The sequence below is a fragment of the Marmota marmota genome, unplaced genomic scaffold (assembly GCF_001458135.2).
Source record: "Marmota marmota marmota unplaced genomic scaffold, marMar, whole genome shotgun sequence".
In the NCBI taxonomy this organism is placed as follows: Eukaryota; Metazoa; Chordata; class Mammalia; order Rodentia; family Sciuridae; genus Marmota; species Marmota marmota.
The window spans coordinates 8,317,237-8,334,244 of NW_026000171.1; the positions used below are offsets into that span (position 1 = coordinate 8,317,237).

Sequence of the window (17,008 nt, forward strand, 5' to 3'; positions counted from 1 at the left end):
CCCTATTTTGTATTTTATTTAGGGACAAGTTCTCACTGAGTTGCTTAGCATCTTACTGTTGCTGAGCCTGGCTTTGAACTCACAATCCTCCTACTTCAGGGTCCTGAGCTGCTGGGATTACAGGCATACACCATTATGGCCGGCTAACAACTTTACTCTTTCAAGCAGCCAGAGCGCTGGTACAGGGGTGTGTGCGTGTGTGTGTGTGTGTGTGTGTGTGTATACATATGTGCACATGCACATGTGTGCATAAGGACCAGCTGTGGGTTGTAATTTGGGGTCTCTTTTAATCTCATCTCCTAGGGCTGTTTGAGTCTGTCAGCTGTGGTTTATTTGGCCTTAGTGTAACATTTATAAAAATATATATATTTTTTTTAGAAAAAAATATATATATGTTGTAGATGGACACAGTACATTCACCTTATTTATTTTTATGTGGTGCTGAGACTCAAACCCAGTGCCTCACACGTGGTGCTAGGCAAGCGCTCTACCACTGAACTACAGTCCCAGCCCTAAAAAAATGTTTTTAAGCAAATGCCTTTAGTCACTCTCTGGTTTGCCACAGGCTCCACCACCCTCTGCCATACTTGACCTTTTCACACATTCATGTTTGAGTGGATCTGAATTCCTAACCTGGGTGGAACTTTGGGCAGTGGAGGAAGCTAGACCCTGGCTTGAGCAGGAGGGGAAAAGCAGAGGGCAGTGGCCGCAGGAGGCTCAGGAGAGGTGGTCCCTGGATGTCTGATATATGGACTCTGTAGATCCTCCAATGTTGATCATCTACCCTGGAAAGAGTCCCTTTCCTGCCCAGACTCTTCCCTTTCCCAGAGAAGGCTGGTGGCCAACTTTAATTTCAAAGGTAGATTGGAAGTATCAGACCACAGAAGCTCCCATATGGCAGAGTGGACTCAGAGTGGAGCATCCATGTGGACACTCATGTAACCCAATAAAGAGGTTCATGAGGAGGGAATTGAGGCTTCCTGGCAATGGCCATCACCAACTTGTGGACCAGTTGAACAGACTACTGTGAAAGTGGATCCTCCAGTCCCAGGCAAGCCTTCGGGTGACTGTAGATGGCTGACATAGGGCCTGAGACCTCACGAGAAGCCCTGTGCTGCAAACATCCAGCCAGGAGGGCCCCCATCCATAGTGAAGGATCAGAAATGTGTATTGTGGTTTTAAGCCACAATGTTTTGGACTAATTGGTTAAGCAGCAGTAAATAACTAATATTATCCTTGGCTTCTAGGGTACAAGAGGCTACCACTTTGAGGGGCAGGCATGGCCCCTTATCCGAGGGTCTCTGAGCACACTGGGAAGAGGAATGACTCCTCATACTCTTCTGGTCCCCAAGCCTTTTGCCCTTCTCCTTATCTCTGTCTCCTCTGGCCCCTCCAGAGCCCTCTCCTGAACCCCACTTATCCTCTTCTCCTTGCTCAGAGGCAGGTGAGATCTGGTTGCCTCTGTCCCTGCTGCCCTCTATCCTCACATGCCCTGTTCCCTGGTGACTGAGCCTATGTGACTTCCCTCTGGGTTGGTTGCTCAGTGAAGTAACCAGAGTTGATTGGATCTGACGGGGTTGAAATGCATATTAACTACCCCTAGGTACAGAGAGGCCCAGGAAGGACGCGTGGGCTGGGGGAAGACAGAGGGAACCAACAGGAGCCAAGCCTGATAAGGGTGCGGGGTGGAGATGGGCTGGTGCCCTGGGCCCTGGTGCTCTGCATTCCAGCTCTGTCTGCTTCTAGGCTGTCCACCAGCAGGGTCAGGTTGCTTATCTGGTGTGAAGAGCCTGTCTGACAGGTGAGGGAGGTGAGCACCCTCAGAAATTGCAGAGCCCATTCTCTGCCCAGCCTGGGTCCTTCCATAGGGTTTATGTCCAACCCCACTGCTAAAATGAGAATCCCACCAAGAATTCTGATGCAGTCCCATTCTGAGGCTTTCTCTGCCCACACCCATGTCACCAACTGAAGGCAGCTGTAAGCAGAATCAAAGGGCCTGGCTCTGAGGACAACTCCATGTTCCACATCAGCAACACCCTAACCAGTAGTGGGAAATTCCCTCACAACAAGTCACCAACCCCTCCAGACTAAGCAGAGGTGTCCTGCACTATGCCTGGCTGGAGCTGGTCCTCCACAAGAGTTGCTGACATCTGGGTATATTGTGAAGAGAGGGATTCCAGGAGGAGACCAGGGACAAGGTCAGGAGCCACCAGACAGGCTGGGGCGGGGGGGCGGGGCAGCCAGCTACCTGGGTTCCCTGCCTGTCTATAGCCTCTTCCTCTGCATATATATATATATATAAAATTATTTCAGGCTTTTTAATAGGTAATCAGACTGTCTGGAAATAATGACAATTGTATTTCTCCAATCACTATTCCTTATTCTTTTTCTTGTCTCCCTTTACCTGGTAACTAGAAGTGGTGACAGAGGCTTCCCTGTCTCCCTCCTAGTTTTGACAGCAATCCTGACATTCCATTATGTAGTGTGATCGTAGACACTGTTTATTGGGCTATGAGGTTTTCTTCTCTTCCACGTTTGCTTTCTTTGTTTTCTTTTCTTTAAATCAATAATAAGGGTTGAACTTTACGGATTGCTTTTTTAGCATCTATGAGTTGATCAGATTGTTTTTCTTCTTTAATCTATTAATGTAGTGAATTGTAGGAACAAATTTTTTAAATATTTCAAACTATCTTTTCATTCCTGGGGAGAACCCATCTTGGTCATGGTCTATCATGTTTTTGCCATTCAACGCCAGGTTCCGTTTAATACTTTGTGTAGAATGTTTGTATTTTAGCCAGATTGGCTCTCATCTTCCTTTCCCATATTGTACTTGTCTGCATTTGTCTTTGTCTTTAAGATCACACTATGGCCAGGCCTGGTGGAACACACCTGTAATCTCAGTGGCTTGGGAGGCTGAGGCAGGAGGATTGAGAGTTCAAAGCCAGCCTCAGCAACTTAGCAAGGCCCTATCTCTAAATAAAATAGAAAAAAAGGCTGGGGTTGTGGCTCAGTGATTAAGCGCCCTGGGATTCAACCCTTGGTATAAAAAAATAAATAAATAAATAAAATCACACTCTGCTCATGAAATGGAGCCTAGGGATGTTCTTTTTCTTTCTTCCTTGCTTTCTTTTTATTTTCTGAAAAAGTATGAGATTGGAGCTGTCTGTTCTTTGAATGTATGGTAGACTGCAGTAAAAATCATGAGGCTAGTGATGTGAGGGGTATTTTTTTGAGGGTGGTAGATGGACTTTTATCTACATATTCAAATTTCTTTAATGGTTATACATTTCAAATTTCCTGGAGTATTGGTAAGATATCTTTCTAGATATCTTATATTTCTAGGATAGTGTTTATCTTGGGAAGGTTTTCAAACTTATCATCATAAGACTTACGGTTTATTTGCAGTTTATTTTAGTATTCTTCTTACAATAAACTCCCTGTGGTGTTTGCAGTTGTGTCCTCCTTGGAGGTCCTCAATCTACTTATTCGTGCTGACTTTCAGGATCAGTCTTCTCAGAGGTTTATCACCTTCATTCATCGTTACACAGAACTAACTTTTGGCTTTGTCAATCCTTTCTATTGTATATGTATTTCCTATGTCATGAATTTTTTGGGGGGCGGGGGGCGGGGGAATTAAACCCAGGGCTGATTTACCACTGAGCCACATCCCTAGCCCTTTTTTATTTTTTCTTTTGAGATAAGATCTTGCTAAGATGCTTAGTGCCTTGCTAAATTGCTGGTCCTGGCCTTGAACTTGTGATTCTACTGCCTCAGCCTCCTGAGCTGCTGGGATTACAGGTGAGCACCACCGCATCTGGCTGCTTTTGTCTTTATTATTTCCTTATTTCTACTTTCTTTGGGCCCATTCTGTGTATTGTTGTTCTTAAGCTAAATAGTCATATCTGTAAGACGATAACTAACCTAGTTAGTTGGACTAACTTACCTGTGAGTCTGCTCACAGGCCTGCTGGGGATTCTGCAACTCCCTGTGAAGGTGGACCATGTCTTTCCCCTCTGCCTTCTACTCCCCAACGGTGGGTAGTGGGAGGCCCACCTGTCTTGGATGAAAATGGAATGGGGGCTTTTGGAGAAGGAGACCAAGCCAGGTCTCTTAGGAAGTTGAAATGAAGATATGATCCTCTGGGTATCCTGACTTTTCTGTGACTAGCTCCCAGTTTTCCCAGAGCCAGGCTTGAGATCAGTCAGTCCTTAGGGTCATGGGAGCAGGAAGCCCTGAGGTGCTAGGGGTTGGCTAGTGGGGTTAGACTGCCTGGTTCATTTGGGAACAAAGCACACAGACCTGCAGGGGGAATGGGAAAGAGGAGAGTTCCCATCCCTCCTCCCCATCCTCTGAGCTCCAGTTCTTGTTTCTTCCAGCCTTATCCAGAATGGAATTTTCCTGCTAGGACCAGTTCTGGACCTGCCCCCCTCTCTATTCCTGTTTCTTCTTTTAATCTTCCTGCCTCCAAGCTAGGGCTTGGGGCCTATTTCTGAGTCCCTGGGAAGAGAAGAGGAGCAGAAAAGAACTCAGCCCTTGGCCCTTGTGGCTTTTGGGCTCTGGCTGAGCCTCACCTTCTCCTGGAGGAAGCTGTTCTCTGAAGGGTCTCCCTGGAGGGAGGGCAGAATGGAGTTATCTCCTAAAGCAGCTAAATGCATCCTGGGGTGGATTGCCTTCAGGATGCCTTTCTTCCCAGTTCTCCTGGTTTATGTCTGTGACCCTGGCAGTTCTATGGCTTGCCCTGTAGGTAGAGGAAAAGACTTCATGGGAGGTGAGTGGATAAGTGAGGGGACCCAGTGGACAAGATATTTGGTTGACAGTTATGTGAAGTCCTAAAGAGAGCAATCCTAGGCATCTAAGTGGCTTTTGTTCCATTGGTAGAACAAAAGCAGAGCTATTTTCCATGAGGAATCTGAGAACAGTGACATGGAAGAAACCCTGTGGCTTCCTTCCTCCAAGGTGCCTCCGTTAGAAAGGATATCATGGGCTGCCTGGCAAGTTTATTGCATCCTGGTGTCAACAACATCCTGGTGATGGATGGCGGTTCCGGAAAGCAGTGATCAGTTAGCCCCATCTGTAAGGACTGGGAGAGGAGGGCAGATATGCCAAGGCACATGGCCATGTTGATGTTGTGCCAGCCCTGCTGTCAATCTGGCTTCAGTTTTGTGGGGTTTGTGCTGAGGTGTGAGTGGCTGTCAGTTGCAAGACTGACTGGCAATAAGCCACAGAATCCATCCCATTATAACTTAAAACCCAAGTCTTCGTGGATTGGGGTCACGGGAGGAGGTGGACAGTAGACTGTTGTTATGGTCTGAATATGAGGTGCCCCCCAGAAAAACCTCATGTGATAGATAATGCAGGAACATTCAGAGGTGAAATGATTATGAGAGCTGTACCCTAATTAGTGGATTAATTCATTTGATGGGTTAATAACTTGAAAGGAGTACTGGGTGATAACTGTAGGCAGGTGGGGTGTGGCTGGAGGAAATAGGTCATTGGTGGTGTGCCCTCAGAGATTAGATTTTGCCCCTGTGTGCTCCCCAAGTCCCCCTCTCTCTCCTTGCTGGCTCCCATGAGATGAGAAGCTTTCTTCTACCATGCCTTTTCACCACGATGTTCTGCCTGATTCAGGCCCAGAATAATGAGGTTGGCCAACCATGCACTGAGACCTCTGAAACCATGAGCTCCAAATACACTTTTCTTCCTCTAAGTTGTTCTTACCGGTCATTTTGGTCACAATGATGAAATGCTAACTAACATAACTGCCAGCTGGCTGACCAAGCCCTGGAATGGATTCTTTTTTCATCAGGAGAATCACCTAAGTGTACTTGTTGGGACAGCAGGTGCCCCATGTTGGGGTGGCTGGGCCTCACTGTTGCTGGTGTCTGCTTCCTGGGTCTACTGTGATGGCCTGGGTCCTCTAGCACAGTTGCCTGTGCACCCAGCCTTAGTGCTGCCTCCACCCCTGCCTCTAGGAGCCACCTGACTACCTGTCCCCACACCACTTCTTTCCCTGCTCTGTGCTTCTGGTAACTATCTGACCTGGATAGAATATTTAGAAGACCAATTTTATGATTTTCCTCAGTGAAGGTGGTTTTTCAATCCATTTGTACACTTGAGTATGATTTTTTTTTTCTTTCATGCAAGTAAATTTATATATCAAGTTACGGTCCTTTGGCAGATTGTCTTGGTTTCCGTCTCATGAAGATATGTTCATTCTAGTCTGTAGAGGTGGCCTTGAACATATTCACTGGTCCTCAGACCTGACCCTGACTGGAGAATTCCCTCCTTGGAGAGCCCTGTGAAGTTTCATTCTAATATAGGCCTTGCCCATGACCCCTACCATGTCACCAACCTCTACGTTGAAATAACTGGTCCATTTCTTGTTTCCTTTGGATGGCACCCCCAGTGTGAACTTCTAAGCCCAGACACTTGGAAGGTGGAAGGTGTCTGCTGGCTGGCAGGTGTGCACAAGCTTGTTATTGAATTCACCCCAGTTTCTAGCACTGCCATCTTGTTTGGCCTGTTGCTCTCAGCCAGAAACCAATAAATCCCGGGGACCCCTTCCTGCAAAAATTCGAAGTCAATGACAGATGAGTGTGAATTTCCACCATCACAAAAAGGATCAGAGCTTTCCATCTCAATGGCAGATGGATCCAAAGGGATTTGGAGGGTTTTGTTAGAATATGATGGTGTCCATTCTCACTGGATGGATAGGAATTCCTCCTAGATGACTTCAGGGGCCGGAAAGTTAGACCAGTGTAGCCCGCCTGCATCTGAACAGTGGGGTTCTTTTGGCTGCAGGCCCTCTCCCAGGGCTGGGCTGAGCTAGGTCCCCTCCGGGGTATTCTCAAGGGATCAGTCCTCAGCTTCCTGGGTCATAGAATTCCCAGGATAGGACAGGTCCTAGTTGGCTTCTGTTTCTTCTGGAATTTCCTATTTCCTGGGAAAAGTGTGAGGTCATGTCCCCTTTTACAGGGGACAGTGGGACCCTGGGGAGGGCACTAGATTTGTCTAGATTTCTGGGCATTCAGAGTTCTGATCCCCAGGAGAGCTGGGGGCCTGCTTTGCAGGTACCATCTTGACCAGTTGCTCTCCTTCCTCAGTGAGGTCCTCTGATGACTCAGCAAGGCTCTTTCTTCTGTCCCCAGTTAGGAGAAAACAGGACCTAACCATGGAGCAAAGAGCAGAGCTGGGCTGAGCACTGCACGTGGCTCTGACTCAGCCAAGCCCTTGTGTCTCTCAGGAGCCCACATTTCAGAGTCCCCTCACCCTGTGTTACAGCCACAGGCTATTGTCTTATCCTTCTCAGAATCTTGGCATCTCTTGCAGCTCCCAGCAGGAGACCTGGCAGGCACGTGGTAGGGCTCAGGAAATGGTTGCCAAATTGCTCTCTGTGGCTCCAATTACGTTCCCCAACAATGTTCCCCCCAATCTTTTCACTGGAACCTGTTGCCCCTCCATTTCAGGAACAGTAGACCCCAGGGGCCTGTCAAACCAGACCCTGTCATTAGGTTTTACACTTGGGTAACTGAAAATCACCTGAGGTTAATGATCCAATCTGGTCAGTGGGATGGGCTCCCTCGACCTACCAATGGACCCTTGCAGAAAACCAAGCAGACTGGGAGGGTCCTAGCCTCCATCCCCTCACTGCCTTGGTGCACACTATTGTAATACTTCTTCCCTCTGCAGCTGCCTCCAGTCTCCATTGTAACCTGGTCTCTTAACTGGCTGTGTGTGTGTGTGTGTGTGTGTGTGTTGACGGCAGCGGTGGATCTGGACCCACAGGCAGATCTGGACCCACAGGCAATCTCCTGGCCCTGCTCCCCAGCTCTGCCCTAGTGCACCCCCATTAGATGACCAGTCCTTACTTTCCCCATCCAGGACTTCCCAACAATGTCACATAAATACTTTATCCTGGAATGACTGCCATGGTGGAGGAGAGCAGCCTGACACCCCTAGCTGCCCCAAGAAGGCAGTGGAGAGCAAGAGTCCATTGGGTGGAGGGAGCCCATCCCACTGACAGGATTTGATCATTAACCTCAGGTGATTTTTCACCTGAAATCAACTCCCATAGGCTGAAACCCGATGGCAGGGTCTGGTCTAGCCAGCCCTGTTTCCTGAATGAAAGGGCAACAGGTTCAGGTGAAAGATTGGGGAAACATCAAGGGCTGAGGGCACCAGTACATCCTCTGACCCAACCCTAACCAGGAAGATGCTCTGATTTAAGGTGGGTCCTCCCTCTGTGAAAACAAATGAAACAACAGACACAGTTGGCTCAAGTGACATATTTCAATATAATCTCTAAAACTCTATGAATTGAACAGATAAAATACCTCTGGGCTATTTTGTTACAAAATATTTGCCATTTGGATTAGTTGCTGGGTGCAGCCACCCTGACTTTTCCTAGAGAGGTGTCTCTCCAGTGGGGTGAACGGTGTACGTGGGGAGGAGGGGCACAGCGAGAAGGGACATACAGCTGAACACAGGGACAGACAGATGGATGGTTGTCAAGAGGCCTACTGGGCACAAGAGACATCCTGGCAGGCTCTGGGGGACAAGTGGGTGAGGGATCAAAGGCCCAGGGCCGAAAAGTGTGTGTGGGAGCAAGACATCTTTGTGAAACTTGTGAACAAACAGACAGACAAGCAGGCTTCTGGGACAAGCTGCTGGGGCCAGGCCTGTTTCAGGCCTGAAGGTGGGACTTGGCCAAAAGCTGGTAGGAAAGCTAGTTTCATCCCCCACTCTCAACTCTGGAGTTGGGGCCAGATGGATAAATTGGGAGAGGGGACCAAGTTCCCTAAAGTAAGGCCTAGAGAGTTGATGAAGTGGGGCCATCTTGGTGTGATTGGGTCTGGGGGCTCAGTCAGCACTCCACTGCCCTCTTGGGAGAGCAGGAGGGCCAAGGGCATCTCTGCCAGGCCCTCTGGGAGGACTGAACCACTATCATGGGGAGGGACAGGAGGCTTCTCCTAGGTCTCTGTGGAAAAGGACAGAGACAGGTCCCAAACTTAGCCTGCTGGCTAAGTGGGTAGGGAAGTTACAGATGTTGGGAATTCTGACTTCCCCTGACGGTGAGGAGGCCCAGCTGTCTCCTGCCCTAGGTGATCAGGGGGTCAGAGTCCCTCCCTGCTCAGAACTGCTGGGTGCCCATGACCCCACGCTGATCTGCTTCCTTTGCAGAAAGAGTACATACATGTGCCAACCCTAAGACCCCTGCCGTGGAAAGTCAGGCCTTTGGGGGGGCAGTGAGTGTTACTGTGCCCATCAACAGGAAGGGAGGGCACTCTTTCAGCTTGAAGCATGATGTGAGCAGGAGACCTTGGTCCAGATGATGGGGACCAAGTTGTCTGGGCTGTGCCCCTTCCTCGGCAGCCCTTGGCATCCACGGTTCCCACCCCACAAATATATTTAGCTGCGCTCATAGCTCATTCTTTCATAGCTCATACCCTGCCTCCTATTCATAATTTTCACCTTCATTTGAGATTTATCCATTTCCATACTGCAACTCTACTTCCTCCCAAGGCCCTGACACCTCTTAGCCAAGGGCAATGAGGTGTCTGACCTGTGCACCCCATCTGTCCATCTGTCAGCTGCTCCATTCCAAAGGCTTTGACTGGAACATTCCTGTTACAGAAAAGACCCTGCAGGGGGCCAAGGCAGCTAGGACAGGGAGGAACAGATGGGCTGGGAGCCCCAGGGGAGCCAGCAAATTGGCTGCAAGTTATGAGTTATGGAAATTGGGCCGACAAAGACAGAAATAAACTCACTGGGTGACATCATAATGACGTCTGGGTGACCACACATGTACATAAGAAACTAGGTCATCTGGCCTCTTCGAGAGCCAGGAATTATCTGTGTCTCCTACCTGGCCCAGAGTACTGCAGGTTGGGGTGTGCAGTAGGGACTGGGAGAAGCCAATTCAATTTAGACTTGGGCAATATTCACTGTGTCTTTCTGGGTGCTTTAAAAACAGGCTCTGAGTAGGAGACGGGGTGGGAGAATCTTAATGAAGGAGCGACAATGGTTGGCACAGGACTAGAGACTGGCCTGGCTTGAGATAGACACTTCCTGGAAGGGTCATGATTGGGGAGAATAGCACTGCCCCTGTGGACTTTGAGGATGGGCTGCCTTTCATCTGACTGGGGAGAGGACACTTCCCTGGGCTCCATGTGGCCACCTGAGGTTGGCTCTGATTCTGCTCTGCCCTGGGAAGTCAGGGAGCCCTGCTTGGCTCCTTTGCAATTTCTTCTTCTTCTTCCTCTTCTTCTTCTTTTTTTTTTTTTTTTGGTACTAGGTATTGAACCCTGCTCTACCACTGAGCTACAACCCCATTTTTTAAATTTTGAGAAAATTCACTAAGTTGCCCAGGCTGGCCTTGAACTTGCATCCTCTTGCCTCAGCCTCCTGGGTTACCAGGATTATAGTCTTTTGCAATTTTGAGAGTCCAGGATTCTTAGCCATCCCTACTGGAAGTGGGTCCATACCTTCTAGAAGGGGGACTATTTAAAGGCTGGGGGTAGCAGGGGAGATGCAGCCTTTGGAGCCCCACTTCTCCTGCCTGCCTCCGCACCCAAGCCTCTCCTGGAGGCCACAGAGTCATGCAAAAAGGAGCCCTGCCTCGGGGCCAAGTGGCACCTCTTCTGGGCAAATCATTGCCTCATCCCCTTGTTTCTGCTTCCACATTGGTTCTCATGTGTATTTATGTGCAAGGGCCTGTGTGCTCTTGGCATTCACTGGGTATTATTTACGGGCCAGGAGATTAAGAAATGCTTTTAAAAAGTGCATTTGGCAGATATATGATCCAGCAATTCCATGGCCCTGTTGATCTGGCCCAGAGACAGCGGAGTGCTCCCCTTTCCCTTTCTTGAGCCCTCCTGGAATCAGGCCAGCTCAGGAAAAGCCCCAGGAAGAGGAAGAGGGGAAAGACATGGTCAGAACAGCCAATGTCTTTGGGGGAACTATGGAGAAGCTCTCTGAGACTGCCAGGCCTGGGGGACAGGGGCAGCAGAGAAAGTCCCCCTTCTCACATCTCCCACTCATTGGTACCTCCAGGGACCAGGGTCTACTCTCCTCCACTCAGCCACAGATGCATCTGGTCCTAGGGCTGTGAGGCAGCTGCTTTCCATCCAGGGCTCTGCTGCTCGCCACTGGACACTAATAGACTTAGAGCCGGCCACCTGTTAGTCCCTCATCTCTATTTTTCTTTAATTCACGGTCCAACTGGGGAGAGTGGTAGCCATAGGAAGAGGAGGTGTCACCTCATCTGGCCATGTCTCCCTCTCTTGGGGGAAGGGGTGCTCAGCTGAGTAAGGGGAAGATGTTTGGACCAAGCAAACCCATGTTCCAGGGATTGGGGTTCTTTCCAAAATGACAGTGATCAGTGACCAGGAACACATCGTGCCAGGGTGTGGGGAGCAGCGAAGGACAGCCCAAGTCCCCCCCAGTGGACAGCTCTCCTAGGACAGTAGGGTGCTGGGGGACAGAGTCTACACCAGGCTCCTTGAGCCGCTGGAATAGCGGCGCCGATGCAGCAGGGAGCCGGGTGGGCAGAACTGGTGTGGGTGGTTGTAGGGGGGTGGGGGCGGGGGCAGTGGAGGCTGGTGGATGACCTTGACCGGGGAGCCTGGGCCGCCCAGAGGTGTGGAGCCACAGGAATCAGAAGAGGATGAGGCGTAGCAGGAGAGAGCCTGGCTCAGCAGGGGCTCCATGCGGGCCAAGCAGGGCTTGTCCAGGACAATGACCTTGACAATTTGCTGGCACTGCACCAGGGTGCCTGGGGGCGTGGGTGGCGGTGGCGGCAGTGGGGGCTGCTCTCTCAAGGGGCTAGGCTGCAGGTCTGGCAGCTGCGGTGCTCCCCTCTCGGCCCCCAGCCCGGGGTTGTGCTGGGACGTTTGAAGCCTGTTGTGAATTGACACCTAGTTTAGAAACAGCCAGAGAAGCATGAAATGTTACAAGACTAATTCCCAGCTGCTAGGACTGGCTACCCTGAGCCTCCCTTTGACTCCCTCCCTCCCTCAGCCCTTTCTCTGACCTGCGACCCATCTCTCTACCCAGAGGAAAACTGGTTCTGACTCTGGTTCTTGTGAGCAGGGACAGAGGAGGTAAGAGACTGTCCACAGGCAACCATAGCACTCCATTCCTCAGTTTCCTCATCTGTGAGATGGGTTCTGCCTGAATCTGCAGTCTGATTTCGTGGACTTGCTGGGAAGCTCTAGGTCAAGGGCTAATTCCTTCCTATGACCCTCTGTACTGACCAAGCTTGAAAGGTAGGGGTAATGATCTGTATCTGCTCAAGGCCTCCCAGACACTATGTAGACACTGTCCCGGATTGGGCACAGGGGCAGAGCCTGGTGTTTTGGATTCTTCAATCCCATTTCCTCTCTCCAGCTTCACTGGAGAGGAAGCCTCAGTGCTGTTGACCTAAAGGTGCCCCAACTTCAGAATGCTGGGGACCCCTGAAAGGGGTGTTCTGGGCCTACCCATCCTCCTAGACTCCTCAAGCCCATGACCCTGAGTTCAAGAACAGCCCAGGCAGCCAAGGGCAGAGTCAGGCCCCACCCTCCTTTCCATCTCAATCTGGGCTCTGCTACAGGAAGGGAGAGGCTCTCCTGTTTATCCCTTGGGTGGAACAGGAAGAGGTGACCTGGATGGTACTTGTAAGACTATGGAGGTCAGTATGAACTTCCCTAGCCTCATCCTGCTAGCAGGGCAAGGTGGAGAAAAATGGGTGGCAAGGGGGCTAGATTTTTCTGGAAGGAGACGGATTTAATTCCTTATCTTGTTCCATGCCACACCCAAGCCCCCAACCTGTAGATATGTCACATCAGAACCCTCTACAAACACTGGGGCCTTTTGAGCAGGGTGGGTGGAACCCTTTCCCCTCTCTGAGGATGCTTCCTACTGGGCTGTCAGCTGTCCCTGGGCACCACCACCTGGGGCCAGTTGCTCACAGTGCAAAGGAGGACACTGAAGCTACAGGGAGGGAGACTTATCTCAGGCCTAGACTGGGTGGTCCAATCCAAAACTATCTCTGAGCCCTAAACCAGCATTCCCTAGTTCTGTTTATTGCTAAAGGTATAATTTCAGGGACCCCTTTTCTGGAAATAGGTCCTCCCAGTGGGTTGCTTCTCTCTCAAGGCTCCCCACCTTTGTCTTCCCCTCAGGATTCACAGGCCCCACTGCCACCCAGCACCTTACAGGCTTTATCCTTCACCCTCAGATTCCTACTGCACTGTCCTAGGCTGACTGTCCAGGTCTGAGATCCCCCTAAACAAATGGAGGTGCCTCAAGATACATGGCAGGAGAGGGCACAGCTAGGGCTTACTCTTCCTTCCACGGAGCCTCTGCGGTCCTCATCTTGGCAGAAGCCACTGCCGGAGGTCATGGGCACCTTCCCCCACTTGCTTGTATTTTGAACTATTCCCCAGGAGACAAGTGGCTTGAGAACAGCCAAGCTAAGCTCAGGGCCCATCTGCCTCCCTGTCCCCACCTTCACAGTGCTCCCTCTCAGGGAGAACACCTGGTCACTCAGCCCAGACCCAACCTTCCTGATCCTCCTCCTCGGCTGCTCCCAGGAGGCCCGAAGCTCTTGGCTTCTTCCAGAATCTCCCTCCACCTCCTGCTCTAGTTCTCCTCTGCTGCACTGCAGCCCCCACCCCAATCTGGGTCCTTTATTTTTGATGGTCAGTAAGTGAAAAGCAGGACGTGACAGCAAGATTCCCTATCATTTTAACCCCTTCTCACCTCCCTGCTCATGAAAGAAAGAGAAGAGAGAGGATGGAACATGAGTAGCAGCTCAGAATAGCTCAGAGAAGATGGAGAAGCGCCTGCCAGAGGGGCTCGGCCAGGCAATGATGGAGGAGAGGGCAGAGGACGAGAGCTTGGGGTCCAGCTGAGAGGCCATGAGGTAGAGAGGCTACCCTCTGTGCAGGGGAGCAGAGGCTGGCAGGGCCCTGGAGCTAGCTGAGGGGTAGCAGCCTTGCAGATAGCCACATGGCCCCTAAGGGCAGGTAGGAGGGGAGATAGGGTGTTCAACTGGGGTCTTCCTTGGGCAGCCGGGGCTAAGGCTTGGGCAGGGCTGGCAGAACAAGCCGGTGGGCTGGTAACTGGGCATGTTTATCTGCAAGGCTGAGAATGGGCAGCTGCAGGAAGATGGGGAGAGGAGGGTGGGGGATGGAATACCCACCCTGGGGGCTGGTCAGCTGCTGGGGCAGGAAGCTCCTCCGAGTAAAGGTGCCTCCTCCAGACACACGTGTGTGGGGGGTGGGGGCCAAGGGGACAGAGAAGAAACTGATCTCCCCAGGACATCCTGTGGCTTCCCAGGACTTGGGCAGACTCCAGGTGGGGCTCCTCCCTTATTTAGCTGGGTGGGAGCCTCCACTTTGAAGTGGGGGTTGGGAAAGGATCATCTGTATGTGCAGTTAGAGGTCCCCAGGGGCCTGGCAGCAAAGGAGTAAGGTTGGGTCTCACAGGGGTGTGAGGATCCAGTGTGGAGGGCTGGGACCCAGCAACATGCCAGGGCAACTCCATGGTCCCCCACAGGGGAGACACCCTGGGGCTGGCAGGGACCAGATGCTACTTCCCCAGTCCCTTCCTGGGTGGCTTAGGGAGGGACACCACCCTCTGCCTCCAACACAGCTGGTCTTAATATTAATCAGCTCTTCCCCCAGGAAGACCTCTAAGATGACCCAGCCCAAGTCTGACTCCTTTTTTCCTGTGCACATCACTGTCCCCCGGGGGCCAGCTTTCCGGGGGACCAGATGTTCTGAGGAGAAGCTACTCCTCCCCCCTTGCTCCCACTCTCAATTCTCCATCTTTCCTAGGAGGTATCCAAAAGGGCTGGTCTGCCGGAGAAATGTTCACTTTGGGGATTTAATGGGTGACTTTCTAGAGGGAACCCAGGCTCCCTCCTACAGGGATGGAGGACCTGAGAAGGGAATAGTGGGTTCTCTAACACAGCAAATACTGGAGAGCAGTGGAGAGTCTGCTGGGGAAGTAGATACGGGGACAGCATGGGTGGGAGGGACACGGGGGTGTCATGGGCTTTGTTTCCATGGGGCTGGTCTGGGAGCTCAGCCTTGGAGGGCAATGGGCAGGGAGGGCTGGGCTGGGGAGTGGGCAGAAAGTGCTTGTAGCTTAACTGGGGGCTGGAAGAGTGGCATTACCCATGCTAGCAGTAACTTTTAATTGTATCTCTTGAAATTGGTAAAATGGTGAGTCGGGCTGGGGAGGCATTGATTAATACCTGAGAAGAGAAACAACAGAGACGGTGAGAAGAAGGACAAGAGGGGCACAGACTCACTCACCTGGACACAACCAGGCCTCCACTTACCTCCCCTGAGCTCTCCACCGGCTTCTCCCCCAGCGCGGCTTCCCTTTTGGCTTTGAATGCAAACAGCATAGGCTCATTCTCTACCAGTCCTGGAGGGAAACCTGGCCCACCCTACTCCTCCCCTCCAGCATCTCTGTTGTTGGCTGTTGAGGGCAGCAATACCATAAGTGCCATCTGTGCAGATGACAGGCTGCACTGTACAGGTAAGAATCTTCATGCAGCAGGAACTCAGTTCTACCACTCAGTGGCTGTGTGATCTGGGCAAGATGCTGCATATCTCTGGGCCTCCACACACTAGCAGATGTCTGATGTTGACATTGTGGAGTCTAATTCCCCACAGTCAAAGCCTTTCCAAAATGGACTAGGAAAGCTGGCTGATGGGGTGAGTCCTGGTTTGTGGGTATCATGGTAATCTGCCTCCTTCACCCACAGGCCCCTTGAGGGAGAAGCCTGACTTTGTTTCTGTCCCTGTGACTTGGTTGAGTGGTGAGGACTTGATCAGTTGAGGCCTTCACAGCTCAAAACATGGTGCCCCACACGCATCAGAGCTGATAATGGCCTATAATTACTAGTAAGGCATTCTGCCTAGCCTGGCACAGCAGCAGGGACCCTGCGGACCCCCAGGGACAGCTTGATGACTTTTCTGGCTAAGTCACTGATAGTTTCCACCCACCCCCAGCAGGAGCCCCTCTGATTTCTCAACTCCTGGGGGTGCCAGCTCCCCTTGCCAGTGTACAGCCCTCTGTTTTCCAAAATGCAAGAGGGAGCAGCACCACTGTTTGGGAAAGAGAAACGCCTCACTGCTGAGGCCACCGATGGCCAAGTCCCTGAGGATGTGCTGGCCAAGTCCCTGGGGATGCGCATCCTGGCCTGACCTGTGCTTGCAGCTCCCAAAAGAGAGGCCAGCGGGGATACAGGCTGTGGGTGAGAAGGGGTAAATCACAGCTGAGGGCCAGCTGTGGGGTTTAGACCGCCCTGCAAAAAACAGTGACCCACGTCCTATGACCTTATAGAAACAAAGGGGCCCCCTAACAGGCTGGGTGGAGAATTATGGGTGCACCATGGCAGGTCCAACCATCCGCAAAGATGACAGTTATAGTAAGAATCTCCGTGCAGCAAAAAGAGCCCCATGTCTTGCTCGGAAGTGAATCCTAAGTCCCAGCTGATGTGACCAGTCCCTATATCTGGGGACAGCTATGGAGGGTTTGAGACCACATGGAACCCACTGGAGTTTCTCAGCTCAGGCTGACACCTTACTATGACCCTGGTTTTCTGGTGTTCCATGTAGAGCAGCAGATACTCAGTAGGCATTTTTTGAACATGACACTGAATGACTGGGTTATTGAACAGTTCTCGATGTTTGCTGGGGTTCTGTTGGGAAGGGGTGTAAGTCTCATGCCATGTCTCCCCATTCCTTTTATTTGTTGCTGGTGGAAGGGAGGTGGTGCTCCCTGAAAATGATGAATAAAGTCGGGGCAGCAGATAGAAGGAGGGGGCATGGCAGGGGTTGGGAGAAGCAGGTGTAGAGACTATGGCAAAAGGGACATGTCTGAAGCTTATTCAACTTGGCGGGGAAACAATTCAATTTGAAGGAGTTGAGTTTGAGGCTCATCTGGATCTTGGGGTAGGCTGACCTGGGCTTGGGGCTCATTAGGGAAAGAATAAGGCTCTGCACCA

The 17,008-nt window shown here is 51.2% G+C and overlaps 2 protein-coding genes across 29 annotated transcripts in view; both read right to left on the reverse strand.

Annotated features, from left to right (window-relative positions):
* Positions 1 to 17,008, reverse strand: part of Erc1 (ELKS/RAB6-interacting/CAST family member 1) — a 1,605,700-nt gene that overhangs the window by 1,351,410 nt on the left and 237,282 nt on the right. The gene's annotated exons all lie outside the window — the stretch shown is intronic.
* Iqsec3 (IQ motif and Sec7 domain ArfGEF 3) overlaps positions 1 to 17,008 on the reverse strand; it is a 115,591-nt gene that overhangs the window by 2,062 nt on the left and 96,521 nt on the right. For 3 of the 9 annotated variants that reach the window (XM_048787516.1, XM_048787515.1, XM_048787517.1), the window contains 2 exons: positions 15,332 to 15,381; positions 8,276 to 11,915 (listed from right to left, as the gene is read on the reverse strand). In XM_048787516.1, the coding sequence (XP_048643473.1) occupies positions 11,487 to 11,915; positions 15,332 to 15,381 (479 nt within the window). In that variant the 3' untranslated portion in view covers positions 8,276 to 11,486. Of the gene's footprint in view, positions 1 to 8,275; positions 11,916 to 15,164; positions 15,245 to 15,331; positions 15,382 to 17,008 lie in introns of those variants that run through there. The other 6 variants (XM_048787518.1, XM_048787521.1, XM_048787520.1 and 3 more) reach the window with 6 other exon arrangements.